Below are 20,409 nucleotides of genomic sequence, written 5' to 3'. Positions count from 1 at the left end.
GAACATAATGCTCCAGACAGAGCTGCTGAGGACAAAGTATGGAGGGGCTGTTACCTCCTTACTCCTGGAAGGCAGGCCTCTCAAGGCAGCCCAACACTTTGGCTTATTTGGCAGCCACACAATTGTCACTGACTCACACTAAACATCAAGTCCACTAACACACCCAAGGCCCTCAGAACTTTTTCATAACTGCTAATTGTACCTTGCTCATCCTGTGCTTCTGACATGGTTTTACTTTTATTAACCCAAGTGTAAGATTTTGCATTATCATTACTGAATTTCATCTCATTAGATTCATCCAAAGATCTAGCACATTGGAAAATTTCTTAATAGCTTACACTTAAATAGCGCTGTGAAGTATGTATAGTGTTTTTTTTTTTTCATACTTAATCCTCACTCTGAGTTTTGTATTTTGTATTATTACCCTAATTTCATGGATTAGGACATTTAAGATTCCGATTTTAAAATTTGCCCAGAGTCCCACATGGTTATCATTAGACAGAGGTGAGCTTAAGTCTCTGATGATTCCAAATCTATAGACAAGAATGGCACATGATGAAAATTTGCAATCTACACCAGGGAAGAGACTCATAAGACCAGAATTATTAATGTGGATGAAAAATGCAAGACAGTGGGGATACAGTGGAGAATGGAAGCTATTCCCCACAAATAAGCCTAAACATCTCACTTCAAAGATTTTTGGCCATCTGTCCCCTCCTCCACATCCTTCCTATTTCCATCTCCTGGAAGATGGAGTCCTCCTGAGGACTCGGCTCAAACCCTACTTCTACAGGAAGCTTTCACAATCTTTCTCCTTGCTTTCCCCCAAGATTTTGTGTATGTCCATAGCTTTTGCATGTTGTTCCCTCACACCTTTCCCTGCCATTAAAATGTGGGCTCCATGAGAAAAGAAAATGTTTTCCCTCTTCTTTGTATCTCCAGCACTCAGTATAGTGCCTGGCACAGTGTAAGTCCTTAAAAAGTACTTGTTGATTAAATATAATTGGTAACACATTGATATTTGAGAATTTTACTTTCTTATGTTTTTATAAATCATCCACCCAGAATTAAGTTGTAGCTATCTTAAAATATTCTTTCCCAATTTTTTCCCTTAGTTTGGCAAAATTCATGACTGCAAGTACGTTCCTTTAAAAAAGAATGATTTGTGATTTAAAGGGATCTCTCTATAATTAAGATATCCTTGCTTTTCAAGTTTACACATAAGCCACTCTGATAGCAAGGAAAAAAAAATAAAACTATTAAAACATAAAGTCATTGCTGACTACATCTGAACTTGGATCTCCTTTGGAAGACCAATAACCTTTTACCAGAAATAAAGAATATAACAATGAGAAAAGGCAGGTGACAAGTCAGGTGGAGTGGGATTACAGAGAGAAAACACAGAAATGAGTGCTAGTTTCTTTTCTCCAGTTCCCTAATATCACCTAGTGAACAGAAGCATAGCAGAATTTAATAAATGCTTGATTGAACACAATGCATCCAAGAAAGGAACCCTGTGGTACTTCACTAGGAATCTCTAAGTTGACTATCCATCTGTAATTCAGTACTCAGTCCTGTTGTTCAGCCCATTCGGCACCTCTCTCCATCCAAAAGGAAAAAACAAAGGGGCAGCTAGATAGTACAGTGGATAGAGCACCAGCCCTGAAATCAGGAAGACCTTTATTCAAATCTAACCTCAGCACTTAACACTTCCTAGCTGTGTAACCTTGGGCATGGCACTTAAGCCCAACTGCCTTAGCAACAAAAAGGAAAAATATATTATCTGTTATTTTCCTGAACAAAGGGGGATTGTGTCTAAGGTTTTTCCCCTATCAGTCTATAATCCTGTAAAAAAGGGAAATGAAGTTAATTAGATATTTTTGAACATTTTCTGAATATATACCTTTTTGTTCCCTTACCTAACAAGTCTCTTAAAATTGCAGAATTGAGAAAAAAATCATTTCAACTGAATTTTTACTTCCACTGTATCTGACTATACATGCAATACACTAGATCAAAATCTAGATTGGAGTTATCTTCTCATGTCATTCTTCTCTTTTCTGGGGTCATGCTTGTTCAAATTACAAGTTTTTCTCAATAAACAAATGCTGGGTCACTGGAGGGATCTACTTTCTTCCACTTTTTTTGAAAATTAGCACACAAACAATAGCTTCTAGTCAATCAACAAACAAGCATTTACTAAGTGGTTATCCTATGTAAGACACTATGCTGAGCATCATACAAAGACAAAAATGAAAAGTCCCTCCCCTCATACAGCTTATAATAGGAAGAGACATGGATGTGTGTGTGTGTGTGTGTGTGTGTGTGTGAAAATACAGAATATATACAAAATTAATATAAGGTGGCTGAGAGAATACTGGAGTGCCTTTCTGATCCATAGCTCTTCAAAAATTCAATGTTGAAAACTATCAATTGGTATAACCATTCTAGAAAACTATTTGGAAACATATTAAAAAAGTCACTAAAACTAACAAACTCTTTGATTCAGGTAGCATTATTAAACATATATACCAAAGAAGATCAAGAATAGAGAAATAAAAAACATAGGTAAAAGTGCATTTATAGCAACTTTTTAATTCTATTATCAAAAAACAGGAAACACAACAGGTGCCCATAGACCGAGAAAATAGTTAATCAAATGGTGGCATATTAATGTAAGGGAATTTTTATTGTATCTTTATGAATATGAACTTAATGAATATTTTATATTCAGAGAAATATTAAAAATTTAGACAAATTGATGAAAAGGGAAATGAGAAGCAAGAAACAATATACATAACCAAAGAGGAATAACTTTGAAAGACCTCAGAACTCTGACAAAAGCAGCCTAATCATGGCTTCAGACTGATGATGAAATATACCTCTCACCTTCTGGAAATGACATAATGGATTAAAATAAAGGTTCTTAACCTTTTCTAAGGTAGACCCCCTTGACATTTTCATGAAGGCTATGGACTTATTTCAGAATATTTTTCAAAGCAAAAAATACATAGAATTACAAAAGAAATTATTTATATTTAAAAATCAAGTTAAAAAAAATAAACAAGATGAGAAATATGGTTTAAAAATTTAGCATTTATTTGTTCTGCCTGAATATAAACATTTGTTAAAATGAAAGGCTTCAACTCAGTGGCAGAGAAGGAAAATTGGTGAGTAGGTAGTAATGACATTTTTAAAACAACATCAATCTCTTATCAATGTATTTAATTAAAAAAAAAAAGCTCAAAATGAAACCTGAGAAATATTATTCAACTTGTATAGTACACACAAAAACTTTAAGTGCTAATCAGGTTTTTGAGTCTGTACATGTGGGCTTTTATCTCTGAAGAGAATAGAATAATCAGTTCTAACCTTTTAGTCCCTAGGCTTTCCATTCTTTGTATTTAATGTCACATGCCCTCTTCCTTTTAAAATATAAGCTCATGAATGACTTCCATGTAGCTACCTCCTTTACAAGATCAATTGTAATACCTTTAGAACACTCCCATACCTGTTGAGAAGAGTTACCTTTGCATCTTGAAACTCCAGGATTATACCTATCTTTTGTCATAATTCTTTGAAATCTACTCTCTTGAAGTCCATGGCACTCAGCAAACTGAGTCTGGCATCCCTTTAATCTAGTCTCAATTTCTTCAGTACATTTAGTGAAGGCAGCCAACCATCGTCAGTCAGTCAGTAACATCCCCTGCTGCAACTTCCTCTCCAAATCAGATTCCAACCCTGTGGAAAGAGCCTCCTGTCTAAGTGTTCAGAATTATACTTGCTTTCTCCTTTCTATCAACTTTCTTGACAGAGGTTTGGATTTTTTTCTGCCTCAACCAAGTCTTTGACTTTCCATCTTATCAGGAAATACTGTTCTATAGGGAGACAGTGTTAACAAAACTAATCCTAAAGATTGGGACACCAGAAGGTCTCTTCTGGATCTTTTCTAATGTTTGGGGGTTTTTTGTTCACTTTTTAAAAAGAAATATAAGATTCATTCACCAGTGTAGTGAAAAGTCATCCTTCTGTACTCTTTTCGAGTCAGACACTATCCAGAAGGATGTGTTCACTTAGGACATCTGAGAACATTAAAATGGCACCCTGAATGAAGAAAGGCTTTGAGGTTACAATTTCAGAAGCTCAACTGAAAGAACCAGGAGTGTTGAGCTTTGGGAAGACATGGAGGGAACAGGACATTATAGTTCTCTTCAAGTATTTGATAGACAACCACAAGAAGATGATCATACTTCTGCTTGAGCTCAGACGACAAGATTAGGAGCAATGAGTATGCGGAATCAGGATCCTAAACCTGTCTTTTATTTTGTTGTGCTTTTATAGATTCTGACATCACTGCAAAGGCCTGCAAGTACATTCAATATAGCTAATCTAAAAAAACTAGGAAAAAAATATGTTTCCATAGAAAAAGAGTATCATTCCTAGACAAGACAATGGAAAGAGCTTAAAATGTTAAAATTAAAATTTGGGTCATAGTACATAGTTAACAATACACTACTTTGCACGTTCTTGCCCTAGTATTGTACCACCCTCCTCATCCTCATCCCCATTTGTCTTCCAAATATACCATCTTCAACTGATCCTTTGTCTTCTCCACCAAGTTGTGAGACTAAAAATTGCTTAGCTACATTCCACATAATTAAAGAACACAGCTGTCTGCTTATGTATCTGTGGTCAAGATCTCCCCTTGTAATAAAATATCCAACTAATAAAAATATCTTGGCTAATTTTTTTTGGGGGGGGGGAGGATTCAATTTACTCTAGATAGGTAAAGTAACTGACACAAATTTAAGCATAAAGGGAAAAAACTCCCTAGCTATCAGAAAGGAGAATCAGCTATTTTGTGAAAGTTAAGTTCTCCGTCGCTCAAAATATGAGCAGAAAAGACCACTGATGGCTGTGTGGTAAAATTCCTGTTCAGAGATAACCTTTACTAGAGGATCTTTCAGGTTCTTTACAAGTGTAATATTTGATAACACTGGCCTGAAAGGTAGAAGCAGCAGGCTGCTGCAATTCCAGCTCCCAATCAAGTGATTTCATAAGTTATTTTACTTCTCTTGGCCTCAGTAGTCTGAAAAAGCTTTAGCTCTGTGATTTCTAAAATCCCTTCCAACTTGAAAATTCTATGATCTGTGTCTAAACATGATTGTTGAACACGCTATATTCACACGTATGCTAATATACTTTCATTGAAACAAATTACATACTGAAAAGTCAACAAATAACAATAGAAATACTTAAGTCTGCTGTAAAAATGCAGATATTACTATTTTATTCACGCTAATCAGAATATATACATACACAAAATGTGTATCATACATCAATTCCTTCCCATCCCACCCCCCAAAAAAATCACCATGTTATGTAAATTTTTATGTTATGTAAATAGTGCAAAATGCTTCTACTGCATAACAAAACGAAAGTTAGCTTTAGGAAAATATTTAGATAATTTGAATTAAAAATGTTAAAACTGAAATATTAAAGAGCTAACCTTCATAGTTTATTAGCTTTATATCTTAGAAGAGATACATGTCATACTTTACAATACACTTTGGTAAAAAAAATGAAACTATTATCTGGCCAAAACCCACTTTGGTTTTTCACATTATTTGGAATCAGCATCCAGATTACAGCATCAATTCTTTAAGATGACAAAATAGGAAAGTGTTCTCATTTTCTGTCCCTGGCCTCCACTCATCTTTACAGGTAAAAATACAAATGTTATGCAGGTCTCATACTTTATAAGAGCATTTACCTCCATAAGTATCTCTGCTCTACAAAAACAAAAGAGCATCACAAGGCCAGCTTTCCTTCTTAGACCATAAATGAATTTTGTTGCTTACTTTTAGCAAATACAAGTGATCCTACATTCAAGCAGCTCAAAGCTAAAATTCACATTTTAAGTAGAATATGAATTATTCAGGAAAAAATATTTCTAGTTTCTCAAGAAGTCCTTATTTAGTAAAAAGGACATCGTGCCTTGATAAAAAGAAAAAAATACAACTTTATCAATCCTCTCACAGTAGTTTGCTAGGGATTAGAAATAACAGTCTGCATGCTACAATATCCAGAAGGATATCCAGATTCATTGATCACATCAATTTGACAACTGTACAACTAAAATGATTTGAGAAAATTAAAACTGCATCATTTGTTATAATACACATATGTATTTTCCCAATTGCATTTTGTGAAATGTTGTATAAATGGTGCTGGGTTCTGTTTCATTGTGTCTTGTGTTTTTGAACAAAATCTTGTATCTCAGACTTGTAAAATGAACAACTGATGAAACGATTTCCTATTATCCTTCACCAGGGTAAATTGTAGGGATTCTTTTTAGAATTTTCTCAGCACCACAAGGAACATTCTGTAAAAAAAGATTTTTTTTTTTAAATCAGTGAACTTTACAGATTTAGAATAACAATGTTTTTAAATATTAACTTGGTTTCCTGGGGGGGAAGGGAAAGGAGACAATGGAAGAAGACTGTTAAGTACCTATTAGTGCTAAGATCTCTGCTAAGCACTTTACAAAAATAACCATCAAAACAAAGCAAACTCAGACTTTATAACATAAATTATATTAACTGATTAAGGAAAACAATAACTAAACCTAAGCTCAAGTCCTATAGCCTGCCCAATCTGTGGAGGTATCCTAACAAATATTCTCTGAGTTTAGCTGACTTTTATTATGAAAAGCTAATTTATAATAAGACAAAAAAACAGATACTTAAAAATCTACATATGCTGTGCAAGTTAATTCAAAATAATTTGTGAATAATATTAAACACACTAATCTTTAGGCTACAAATGAAAGAATCCACATCACATAAGCACAAGCTCTAAAAATATTGGCTTGTGTGAATGAACTTGTTACACAAATGAATATTTTCAATCATTTTGATGGTTTGCATAAATTTTATTACTACTAAAACTGATTCAAGAAGCAACATGGCATAATACTTAGAGAAAGAGAGCCAACATCAGAGTCAATAGGATGTGAGTTCTCATCAACTCCTAGTGACTGCTGGACAAGTCACTTATACTTCCAGTGACCCAGAAAATTAAGAATACAAAAATACAAAGACATTGTTGTTCTATAAAGTTAAAAAATTGCTTGCAAGAACTCCCTACAGTAAAAAAATTACATATAAAAGTGAATAATGAAATCACATATAAATCTCCCATACTTATTAAATTAAAAATTTTTGTATGAACAATAATTCATACTACTAAGGGAAAGAGATTCAAGTTTACTTTTTTTCAGATTAGATAACAATGCTATTAAATTCCAGGTCCTTTCTTCAGTGATAAACCTTAGATAATTCAATAAAATAATTTCCATATTTTAATTTCAAATCTAAGACTGTGAAGCCTTCTGATAATACATTTAGATAATTGTAATACTGCTATCAATCTGAAGAAGAAAAAGTAAACAATGACAGAGAAACATGACAAAAATAACTATTTTGTCCTTTATACTTTTGACCAAAATGAGTTGCATGAAGAACAAAAGAATGATTTTTAAAGGTCTTCAATATCAAATTTGGTCAAATTAGAACAATTGGTCAATGTGGCAGTGAAGATTATTCTGACATGCAAAACTAACATTTGCAAGTACTTGCCAATTACTTAGCTACATAAATGGACTGTGATGATTACACAAAATATAAGTTTGCAGTGTGCCAGGAACAGTCCTGCTGCCACCTAATTAAACACAATATACCTCTAACATAAGAAGTGCTATTAAAATTAAATTAAAATAGCAATGTCTCTGGTCTATAGGATATATAACAATTCAGGCTTCCTAACGAAGATTAAGATCAAAAAGAAAACAGTATAAATCAGTCTCAAACTAAATTATTATAATAGACAAAAAGCCAATTTTTAAAAAAATTTGCTTTAATATCATAATTCCATCAGGATCCCTAATATTATATGAAAATTATAATTAGCACCACATAAGTAGGCATGATTTGGAAAGTCCTACTGAGGGGAATGACATACTTGAGACTAATTCCAGATACTTTTTATTACAATAGTTCTCTGAACACCCATTTTTAATGTAATCTTACATACATTGAAACACTGTTGCAAGTCTGGAACATTCAAGAAACTAAGGATAAAGGCATTAAATTTTACATAAAAAAAGAAACATTATAAAATAGTATTAAGGTACTACTTCATTTAGGAAGCTACAAAATGCTTCTTTCTTTACTAACTACTGAATAGGGGAAAGTAAGAAGAAAAAAAGATTTTATCATCTCGAAGAAGCATTAAGAGATAGAAACATTCAGTTCACAGTTTATATAATTTATAAAAATCACATACTCAGAACTGTAGTTTCATCAGTAGTGGGGCTGTTCGGGGCTGATGTTCATTGTTCGATAAATTTCTTTAAGTAGTAACAGAGCAGTATCTTCAGATTCCCTATTAAAAAAAGGCAAATTTACTTCAGAAAAAAACACTAGAAGAAGCAAATATCTATGTACAATAAGATAAAAACATTACCAAGACTGCTTAATATTGAAATTGTCAAAGAGGAGAGAAGAAATGGTTATCTATTCTGGTTATATTTGTTAATGGACATAAGAAATTACTTTTCAAGATATCTTTCATTCCTATTCTGTAGAAATGTATGGAAATATATAAAAGTATGATTTTTTTTAAAAATATGTAAAAAATACTAACAAAGACGTTGAGATAAAGAAAATTTTATGCTGCCACCTAGTGGATAACAAAAAAAGGAAAAATCTAAAAATACCCCACAAGACACTGGAAGTCTTTCTTTTTAGAAAGGGAAAAGGCAAATTAAAACTCAATGGCAATTTAAGCACAGATCTAAAGACAGCTAGTAACTAAAGAATTACAATAAGAATTCTTACCAGTAACATAAGTGACTCTGAAGAGCGAAAAGATATTCATTAAAACTTTCTATTGGCTTTTCTTGTAGAACGTAGTCAATACGGCGACCTCCATTTAACATTCCAACCTTTCCTAAGAAGTCCTCATCCTTGGAAAAATCTGGACTTTCAACAATCTTTTCTGCTAAAATTTAAACCATTTCAACATAAAAGTCAATCACTCAATCAAAATCCTTTGATTTTAGCTGACTTTCTGGACTCAAAGAGAAATGATGCTTGACACGGCACCCGCAGCAACCTGGGGAGCTACCGGGGGCTGACTCCTCATTCTTCCATAGGGCCAAGGGAACTTAGGACAGGTTACACAAAGAGAAGAGGAGAAACAGCCAACCAGCTGGCAGGAGTTGTGAAGAAAAGGGGTGAGGGAGCATTGCAGAAAAGAAAGGAGATAGAATTAGAATCAGAGAAATCCAAAATTATCATGGAACAATGGACTGACATTGCACTATTATCTAAATCCCAATTAAACAAGTTAAAAGATGATTGGAAGGAGACGTCTTTAAATACCTTTTAAAAACTCTTATCCTCATCTTTGACTATCTAGCCTAGACTCATGATCTTCTGCAAGACTAAAAATTGTACCGTAATAAGATACAGTGAAAAGAGAACTTGCATGCTGAAATTCCCTATTTTGATAAATCAACTAAGCTATATGAGGGCTTTCTCCACACAAAGATATCTTAATTTTTCAACAATAAAAACAGTAACTAAACTATTTCTAAATGCTACATTAAGTTAGAGAAAATGTCTTCATAAGGAAATGTCAAATTTACCTTCTACTACTTGCTTTTCTTCTTCTTCAATTTGACTAGCCACTTTCTCCAATTCTTCTTGTAACTGAGTAGAAGAGGTGTGAGCACGTGCAAACTCATTTAATATCTGCCAGGCACTTTTTAAAGAGCTTATAACACCCTGTTTCAAATCAGATCCCATCCGAGTGAGACTTTCTTTCAGCTCTAAACAAAATCCAAATGACACCAATCTAAGAGATTTATAACAAAAATCCCAAGCTATTGAAAGTCAGATCTTTTAATGTGTTTATTGGTTTTATTTAACTTTTTCTATTCATCTTTTTAAAGTAAATGCTTATTCAGCAATGATTCTCTGGGAAGGTTATAGGAAGGGTCAGAAGGGATAATATAGGTGGTGTATAACCCTATCAAATATATCTATATCAATAATTTTTTTTAAATTAAGGACAAAAGTAAACACCTAAAGGAAAAAATTATTTCTCAAATGTCAATTAAACTTAATTTCTCATACAAACACACTGCACACCATCCATTTCCAACTGCAGGTTTGAGAATTCTTATTTTTTTGACCTATGAAATTTAAATGAATAAATTTGACCCAAAATTTTGATTAAAAAAATTTCTTAATGCAAACAAAATAAAAATTTATTATAGTCTACCTTGAAATCACACTTCCAATCTCTCCGCTACTATAATCATTACTATTGCTCAATAGTAAAAATGTGATTCTCTGTTTCTTTTTCATTTCCCCAAACTACTGAGCAGTGTATCTGATAGTCAGAAAAGAATAAATACCAACATTAAATCTTTTTATTGTAATTGCCTTTACCTAGGTGAAGTCTTTTTCTGCCTTTGTGATGTGGAATGAGAACTGGTTTTATATCCAAATCTGGAATTATCATAGGTTCTAATCTATATGCCACAGGATCGAGCTGTAAATAAAATGAAGAATTACTGAAAACTAATTTATTAACTTTTAGTCACATATCTTAAATCTTACATGAGAAAAAAGACTATGCAACTTTATGAATAGATATGAATAGACTAGAGCCATCAATTAATTCTTTGATCATGTACTCAATATTCATGGAAATGTCCAAAGTAATTTTCCCAAAATAATTTGTGCAAACAATTTTTTTTCCCAAAGAGACTAAAGACAAGATTAGACAACTACAGGAAAGGCATTTCACCAACGTTTTAGTACCACAAAAGCATATTACCTTACTCTAAAAATTAGATTACTAGCCACACTGCTAAGACCCATGAGTCTCTACATTTAAAACAGCACATTCTTCTTCTTTTCTCCAAATAAAAGTAAATTAAATGTACTCACTGGATGGTAAATATTGAAGAATCCTTTGCAGGTGGGAAGCCTGTAATTCTCATCTATCCTATCCACTCCTCGTACAGTGAGAAAGACACCAATTGGTGATCCCAAAGCAAAGAAAATCTCTGGTTCAAAGTCTAATGAGTTGTAAACCACAGAAACCTAATCAGAATTAAATGAGGAAGGGGAAAGAGAATGAGTTTTTCATGTCTCATAACATAATTTCAAAATACATAATCTACTGAATTAACTATAAACCATAGCCAAGCACTATTATTGTTCAACACATCAGGTCTGCATGTGCAATAGGGCTATAGTAGCAAGGTACATATCACCTATAATAATTGTCATGACCTATAATTGCTGTCTTAATAAGAAATCTGTTGAATTAAAAGTAAACTCAAAACCAAATAAAACACTTGATCAAGTACTTCCTGGTCCTGACAGAGATGTGAAGTATATCTAAGACATAGCAGACATCCTCATAATGAGTACAGTCTGGTAGGAGTAGAAGACAGCCATAACTCTATTCAAATCTATCTAGGATCATCCCAAGGTGGATACTCTCCTCAAAGATGAAGATGATAACCTACACATGTTCCTTCTTCCTCCAGGACTCTTGTTCATGTCTAGGTTCAGATTCTGACTTGCCACTTGACTCCTGTGAGAATCAGGACAAGTCCTTTTCCCTCTTTGGGGCTCAGTTTCCTTATCTGTAAAATGAGGGGTTGGAATAAAGGATCCTGCAGCTCATAATTTTATGATTCTACCTCCTCCCATAAATTTATCACCAAGAGTCCACTCAATAGCTGGGAGGTCCCTTTGCTCTTCCTTGACATCAAAAAGTTATTAATGGAGTTCTAACTGTAATAGTCTTCACCTAACGACAATACTTCATAATAACAAATGCATTGGAAGGTTTAAAAGGCCTTTCATGGGGAAGGGGGTGAGAATTCAACAGGAAGATACAAAATACATTCCAGTCCTGGGACACAGCAAGAGCAAAGACTGGAAAAAAAAAAATTTATGTGGGAGGGCAGTCATTATTCTACTTTCACAAGTACACAGAACACATGGAGCATAAGAAAAGGCCTAAAAAAATAGGTTGGTTCCAGCTTTCAGAACGCCTTAAATGCCAGCTGAAGGGGTTTTAGTTGTCATAGAAGCACACTAAAAAATAAAAACAAAAAGCCTCCTTTTTCTCTAGAAATATTTTTCAAAATATTATTTCTCTGGTCTAAAGGACGTTCCCAGATTTGTCCCACCGCTTTCCCTCTTCTCTCCCCTCCATATAAACACCTTTCTCCCACACACATGCACAGAAAAATGGAGAACAGAATGAGAACTAAAGGCCTTTTTTAAGGAATTGATAAAGGATAGGAACCAAATGTAGCATATAAAGACTACCTCTTATCTAGTTAAGAATACTGCCTTCCTCAAGCCCTGGCAATAGAAGCAACCTGGCTACTTACCCAACTAAGTTGGTCTCCTCTTTCCCCACCCCCTCCATTCATAAAGTGTTATGGGCCAGAACTCTGAACTTGAAACAAAGGATCCTTACAAGGTGCTAAGTCAGTGGAATTGATAGAGACAATGGTTATCTAATTTAACATGGTTCAGTATGATTGATTTAATCCTACAACAAATAATGGTTTCCTAGTAATATAATGCTTGGTTTATATTCAGTGTAGAGTATAAGCTAGGAGCCTCAGCCAGGATTCATTTGGAGAGATTCAGAAGGTAGGTAAGACAGGCGGGAGCTCAAGCTCTCGAAACCAAGGAGAGAGACTTTGAAAGAGGTAATAAAGGATTTGGACTTTAACCCCTGGCTACTCATGTGGTGATTACTGAACTGAAACAAAGGCTTCCTCCAAAGATCCCCCAAAAAACAAACAAAAGAACATTACAATAAAGTACTTGAAAATAGGACAGAGAATTTTGCAGCCCTAAAGGGAAATGATCAAAAAAAAGAATTCAAATAGTGACTATTCTGGAATGTTAACCCTAAACTGCATTGTTACATACTGTGATTTTTCCTTGTTACTTCATATTATCTTGGGAAAGGACATGTACTAAAACATGAAAGGTTTTGTCACTGAATTTTTTTCTCCCTAAAATGACTGGATTTTAGACTGTTAAAATAATAAAATTGTTTCCAAAAGACTTGTGACTAAAATATAGCATTTAGTATTGTCATTTTCTGACATCAAATAATTAAAAGAATCACTGAGGATAACAGATAAATCATTTTAAGGCCAGATCTATGCATAAGATTAGTTTTGCAGTGATTAAAAAAAGAACTGGTAGAAGTTAGAAAGACTTATTAAAGTTACTAAAATGGTCTAAGGAAATGGCAATTAGAATACTACTAGGATGGTGACAGCTATGAGGAGGAATGGCAAATGTGAGAGATGACAAAATTAGGATTTTGGCCTAGGTAACTTTGCAAAATCCCTTCAGGTTTTTATATCCCATACTGTTATACTGTGGGGGCAGACTTGGCAAGATATAAAGCTGATTGGATATTAGAGGAAAGAGTAAAAACTTCCAAGATTATAACCATGGGAATATGGATGAATGATAGTAACTTTAAGAGAAAGTCAAAACAAAGATGTAATTTTGAGATGAAGTCACTGATGAGTGTCAGTATGGACATATCAAATGGAACATTCCTGTGGAACAAATTAAAACAACAGTAGAGCACAGGAAAAAAGTCTAGGTCAACACTACAGAGTTGGGAATCATAACTGGACTATAAGTAGCAGTCACAGAAAAGAATATGAGTGTGCCATAGGAAAAATGTCTAAAAGAAACTAAGAGAAGTATAAGACAAAAACCGTGGGGCAGATTCAATATAAAAGATCAGATTGAAACTTAAAAATAGAAAGAGTTCAATAGAAAGAGACAGTCAAAAGAATCAAATTCCTCAGAAGTTCAAGACAGAAGATGGGGGAGTTGGGAGGGGTGGGGGGATTAGAAACAACTTACAACCAGCAGTTCTGAAATTACTTTGACAGTAGTTTCACTAGATAAGGCCTCAAGAAAGGCTTTAGCCAGACTAAAAGAGGCTAAGGATAAGAAAGTGGAAGTATTCAGTGTAAAAAACGTTTATGTTTCATAATTAAAGGGAAGAGAAAGATGGAACTGAAGAGCCAAGAGAACTATTTTTAGGATTACAGAAAAAAACATTTGAAGACAGAAGGGAAGGGGACAATGGAAAGAGAAAAACTGGACTGTGCAAGAGAGAATAATTACTAGAACAAAGTCACTGAAGAAGCTAGTAGATGGAATTGAGGATGTAAGCATAGGGATTAGTAATAGCTCTTTTGTCACAAAGGAGAAAGAAAAAGTGATGATGCCGAGTTTTTAAGGAATAAGACTATGACCAAAAAAGTTATAACACTGAAGAACTATAAAACTGACCAAGCTCCCACTGGCTCTATGGTTACTCTACTCTTTGCAGTAAAATAGGAGACAGTTATCTGTTCTCGGCATGCAAGATAGGCAAGGGAGGAAAGAGGAAAAGGCATGGAATCAATAAAGTAGAATAAAAATTTGCCAGGCATCAGGAATATAAATGAAATTACAAACCTAAATCTGTATTGGCTGCAAATAGCTCAACTTTATGACTTTTTCCAGTGACACTCTCTAGCATACAAATAGGAGTATAGCATCAGAAAATATTTCCAACGAATGAGAATTAGCAGATCAGGAATGATGAACAATCTGAAGGAAAGGAGGGTTTCTTGGGTAGTCACTAAGACAGCATTAAGCTGATAGAACATGAAATCAAAAGCCAATATGACAATATAAAGACAAGTGAAGTCAGCTGGGAAAAGAAGAGAAGGAAAAAAGGCCCAAGTTGTAAGGTAGTATACTGTTACACAATGGTCAGAGACTAGGCTTCTGAGTTAGGCAGACCTAGGTTTTTCAAATCCTGCTTCCCCCATCCATCAGTCATCCTGGGTCCCAGGCAACTTTGCAAGGTCCTGAGTTGCAGAACAGTAGCCTATGTGCATTGCTAGAGGGAGTTCCCTCATAAGACATTCTCTCCACCAATGAAACTGCAGATTAAGACAAAAAAAGTTTTTAAAAGAATAAATCTATGCATAAAGATGTGATTTAAAAAAAAAAATAAGAGCAAGTTTAATGAGAAGGAAAGGTGGGAAAAAAAACTGTGGTTAGAAAGTTGGATTTCTTATTTCTTTATCTTGAAATTGGTATAATTCTGAGAGCTATTAAAATCTAAACTGAAACTAGGATAGATACTGTGTAATGAAAGGCAGGAAAAATCAGCCCAAGAAATTAGGGGGTCAAATAGTTTAAAAAGGTTATCCACCTGAATACTAAAGTACCTGAAACTGATGGCAGATGAAAAGAAAGAATAAATCATGTGCTCAAATTAGGAGATGATCTATATAGTTCAGTGAATGATATAACAAACTCAAAGCTAGAAATCAACAATAATAAAAACATGGATAGCAATAAACAGATCATACTACATACCAGAAATTGCTTACATTTCTTAAATGACAAACCACATAAATACTTGATGCATTCAATATAATGATTTATCTTTTAAGTAAAGAATTTTATCCATTAGCAAAAGTGACTATAACACCAATATTTCCCATTTCTTCAGAGGTTCATATTTCATCATTTAATTTGTTAAACACTATGTAATAAAGATTTAAAACTACTTCTTGGCATTTTTATCCTCTAATTTGACAATTTCCACTGGTATCCAAATAAGAAAATTCTAATAATACCAGTAGTATCAGAATTATGACATGGCCATCTGTAAAATGTGGTACAAAGGAATACATTCTAGTTTCAATGAGGGATGATATATTTGAAACATTCAGTCATATTTTCCTGTCTCAGAATGTCAAGATTAATGTAACACTATAAGGGGTGTAAGCTATTCTTCATATGCCAATTAATCATTTGAGTAAATCTAAAGTGAGAGGGCAATATAGAAAACAATAAGTTAGATCTAGAGATCATGTAAGTTCAGCCTACTTCAAAAATAAGAATGAGAGAGGCAATATCTTATCTCAGATCAAACAACTAGTTATCAACAGATCTGAGATTAGAATTTAGGTCTCTGATTTCCAGTCTACTGTGCTTCCCATTACGTCAATTTACTGTTACAATTATTTATAATTATTTTTATATGGCCATTTGAAATAAAGCATTAAACTTGCCTGTCCTGTTCCAATGTCAAAAGAGTCATAATCTACATGCACAGATGACACAAAAGGACCAACTGGGAGTTTTCTCTTTGATGGATCAGCCTCTGAAGACAGAGGAGTTGTTTCTTTTGCTTTTTGAGAAGCTTCTTCTTGACTTCTTAAGTTAGCCATTAAGGTTTTCTTGTCTGATGCCTCTTTTTTCTGCTCCTGTAAAAGAACCAATCTCAGAATTTATGCTTAATAAAAACTTGAGTTGTGATGTCTAAAAAGCTGAGTATCATCATTTCACATTCTGCAATTCAAACTTAAAGGCACAGAATATGTCAAGATGCATTTTCCCTATGAAATCATATATGTAATAACAGTAACATTCACAAATGCAATACTGACATTCTGAACTATAAAACATTCTTATCATTTTTAAAGATAACCATATAAAATTACGTTTCTTCAGAACTACCAAAATATCCTGTTCAAAAAATGTTTGCCCTCCATACAGGATGAATAACAACAAAGAGATTCTGAATCTATAAGCAACACAAAAATTCATTTCATTAATTAAAGAGACAAGCTTTTACTGAAGATAGCATGATTTTTTGGTAAGCAGAAACTGCTAATTTACCAAAAACATTTTCTTACTGGGGGTCTTACAACACTAATTTATAAATTTGGGAGCAGTTTCCTTTTTCAGGCACTTTTATTTCAATAGTAGTTATCAATTTACTCTACAGAAAAACTTGCTTGTGTCTAGTTTACCTACCAATTAGCTTTAGTCATTATTCAATCTGGAATCAAAGTCAGGTATTTACCTCAAGAGGACAGGGGAGTCATAATACCAAAAGCAAAGTCTGCAATCTTAAGAACAGAGATCTTTACTTTGACATTCTAGAAACTCTGTAAAACTTAATTAATTTTTTGTGCATTTAAGTTTTTAACTGCAAGACACCATTCATTTCAAGGAATACAGATTAAATGCTTAATATGAACAAGGCACAATTCTCAGAACTTATCCCAACAGTTTCTAAAATTCAATGTTTTATTTTCCCATGCCAAGAGTTGTTTCTTTCCCCATTCTCACTCTGTTCTTTTAGGCAATAATTAAAAACTGAATAAAAAATCTATATTTATTTCTCAACTCGGAAAGTTCCCCCTGCCCTTTAAAACTATATGTCTCAAATCCTTGAGATAGATATGTAAAAAAAACAGGCCACAAAACCTTAATCTCATGATTACAAAAGAATTGGTTTACATTGGTTCAATTATTCAATCACAATAAATCAAATTAGCAAATCATATATCTTGGTACTGATTTGGTATACCTTGCTATCTATGTAAAAAAGTAATGACTGATGGATTCCATCAGTCTTAGAAAGTAAAATAATTGAATAGCTCCCAACTCCTTTGAGAAACACTTTGAAATGAAATAATATAGTAATCCAAAGAATAACAAAGTAACAAATAGGTTGTTCCTTAAAACTTTCAATATTTCAACATTATGTAGTTTTCTTTTCTTTTACTGAAAAGAATGAAATGTAGAAAGAGAAAAAAAGCTTTTTTCATAGAATTTTGGTTCACTGACATATATCAATAAATAAAAATTTATGACAACAATGATAAAGGAGGACTAATATCCTCAAATTTCAAACAACTTTGCCCAAGCTTTATTTCTTTGAAATTCTACAATGAATATTATGAACAGAAGAATGCATCAATATCAACCTATGTAAGAATGGTAAACTTTACATCATTTCTCAGTTACTAAATTAGTTTTTATTATCACCAACACACCTCTATTGAGCAACTAGCTTGCAAAGGGAGCTCTATGCTAGGTTTGAGGGATACAAAGAAAGGCAAAAGAATGAATTTTCTACCGCTAAGGAGCTTAAAATCTAGTTAAAACAAGTTTCAAAAGGCATGACTGTAAAGAAACATGTTTAAGGGCCTGCTAAATTAATACTGGATGGCATTTTGCTTTAGGCAGGCAGTTTTTTAAAATATACAATGCCTTATCAGGACATTTTAAAAGTCTGGAAGCTTATAAAAATTAATTTTACAATATTAAGCTTATACTGTGTACACATTAAAAAATATATATAAAGTAAAATATGTTAAGTATCAAAAGAGTAGATTAGATGATAAGCACCACAGTAGGGACTACAGCAACTGTACAACTACAACAATTAGAAATGACTTTTCCTCTAACTCCAAAGTAGTAAAAAAAATTCTGAGTTGCCTTTTTTTCCCCTTAAAATAACTAGAATATTTCAATGAATTTATACAGATGTCTGTAGACCCTCAAGAGAATGGCACATGCCTCTTCTCCCTTTGATTCTTTTAAATCTAATCTACTTTAAATCTAAGGTTTTTTCACCCTTGTGTGTTTAAAGTTTATAAATTTAGGTACCTGAAACAAATTTATCTATTACTTTACCACTCTCAGAAATAAGCAATTAACAAAAAAAATTATGAATTTACCAGTTTAGTTGCCTTGTCTTTTACAAAGTTGACTATTTTCTTCCTAGGACCAAGAGGTATTCCCATTTCCTTTAAGTCATCAACTGTACACATAAGCTTTAAAAAAAGAAAAAGAAAAGAAAGAAAACAAACACATAAAACTGAAAATTTTTAAAATCCTACGTTAGCTAGTTAGGTTGCTGTAACATCTAAAACAGATGAATACTCATTCAACTAAAAACTCTAAATCTTTTTTTAAAATTAGACACATGGTTCAGAAACTTGGATTTCATAATTTAAGATCTTATCTCATTCTTAAATTTTCTGTTTGAATAAGACTTTTTTTAAAAAGATTAAAAATTATGATTAGTACCAGAGACTCCATGTCCATTTTTTCCTTTTCAAAAATGCTGATATATTCAGAAAGGCTAAGTGCTTCTAGCGTTTCCTGCAAAGTCAGGACTTCATTTTCAACATCAAGGTCACAAGATTCATCTATTGATGCCTTTGGATCTTCTAATACCTAGAAAATAAAAAGAAAACATTTGCAAAGTTTTCACGGACTCTCTCAATGGAAAAATGACATGGGTGAGCACTAACATTTCCTATTATATTTCTCAAAAGATGTATTTACTACATGAAAATATTTCTGAAATTTGACAGCAAATCTTGAAGCAGACTTAGCAGCAGCCACAAATGTATATATTAACTGAACATTCTTGAGACATACCTGCTTTTCAAAGGGAGCTGTATGCTTCATGATTCCGTTAGCAGTAGTTAGAGACACTGGTTTTGAAGTCAAGTCTTTCTGATTAGAAAGTATATCAAATAATATCAAAGATCCTGAAGAACATGAAGAAAAGCATATTATTCTATTTATAAAGTTAGTAAGATATGACATTTAATAACAGAAAATATTTAAACATTTCTTAAGATTAATCGAGGGCTTTCCTTAACATAATTCTGTAGTTCCATCCCTATTGTTTTAAATTCCACCCACTCTGGCCTTCCTTGGCTTCCATTCTGATTTTACAGATAAGAAAACTGAGATGCAACTTGATTCAGTATTTTATTCACTACACCAATAATTCTCAAACTTCCAGAAGTAGAATCCCAAAATATGTGTGTGTTTTTCTGAGGCAATTGGGGTTAAGTGACTTGCCCAATCACTAGAATCCTAAAGTTTAAAAAAAAAACTTTGAAAGAATGCTTGGAGCAAAATGCTCTAAAATTCTTTTTTATGCCTCTTGGCAAACAACATAAAGCTCATTAAAAAAAATAGTAATAATAACTTGGGAGTGTTTCATATTACCTCAAAACCCAGTTTAAAAAACACTATACTAGACCATGGTATTTCCTACTAATAGTGCTTAAGGACATGAAGATCACACTGTTTTCTCAATAATATGTTCAAGCTAGGTAACATAGTAGACCTGGACTCAGAGATCCGAATTCAAATCCTGCCTCAGATACTTAACCTGGGCATGCCATTTAACTTCAATCTACCCCAGTTACATCAGCTGTAAAATGGAGATAAATAACATCATCAATCTCCCAGGGTTGTTGTTAAAAATCAAAGGAAATAATATTTGTAAAGCACTTTGTAAACTTAAACACTATGTAGATGCTGGCTGTTACATAAATGCCAGGTGTTATAAATGTCTCCAATACCACTAATTTACAAAGAATATTGGATATAAATTTTTTAAAATAATGCAAACCAAGGCAAAAGAGGAAATAAA

The 20,409-nt window shown here is 33.2% G+C and overlaps 1 protein-coding gene across 2 annotated transcripts in view; it reads right to left on the bottom strand.

Annotated features, from left to right (window-relative positions):
• Window positions 1-4,293: 4,293 nt before the first annotated feature.
• SEC23IP (SEC23 interacting protein) overlaps window positions 4,294-20,409 on the bottom strand; it is a 34,912-nt gene continuing 18,796 nt past the window's right edge. For both annotated transcript variants that reach the window (XM_031955957.1, XM_031955959.1), the window contains exons 10-19: window positions 19,398-19,510; window positions 19,041-19,190; window positions 18,689-18,784; window positions 16,226-16,420; window positions 11,025-11,180; window positions 10,521-10,623; window positions 9,713-9,895; window positions 8,901-9,063; window positions 8,347-8,445; window positions 4,294-6,385 (exon numbers count right to left, since the gene is read on the bottom strand). In XM_031955957.1, coding sequence (XP_031811817.1) covers window positions 8,364-8,445; window positions 8,901-9,063; window positions 9,713-9,895; window positions 10,521-10,623; window positions 11,025-11,180; window positions 16,226-16,420; window positions 18,689-18,784; window positions 19,041-19,190; window positions 19,398-19,510 — 1,241 coding nt within the window. In that variant the 3' untranslated portion in view covers window positions 4,294-6,385; window positions 8,347-8,363. The remainder of the gene's footprint in view (window positions 6,386-8,346; window positions 8,446-8,900; window positions 9,064-9,712; window positions 9,896-10,520; window positions 10,624-11,024; window positions 11,181-16,225; window positions 16,421-18,688; window positions 18,785-19,040; window positions 19,191-19,397; window positions 19,511-20,409) is intronic.

This window comes from Sarcophilus harrisii, chromosome 2 (genome assembly GCF_902635505.1).
Source record: "Sarcophilus harrisii chromosome 2, mSarHar1.11, whole genome shotgun sequence".
Lineage (NCBI taxonomy): Eukaryota > Metazoa > Chordata > Mammalia > Dasyuromorphia > Dasyuridae > Sarcophilus > Sarcophilus harrisii.
Note: the sequence above shows the minus strand (reverse complement) of the source record. Positions and strands in the feature narration are given on the sequence as shown.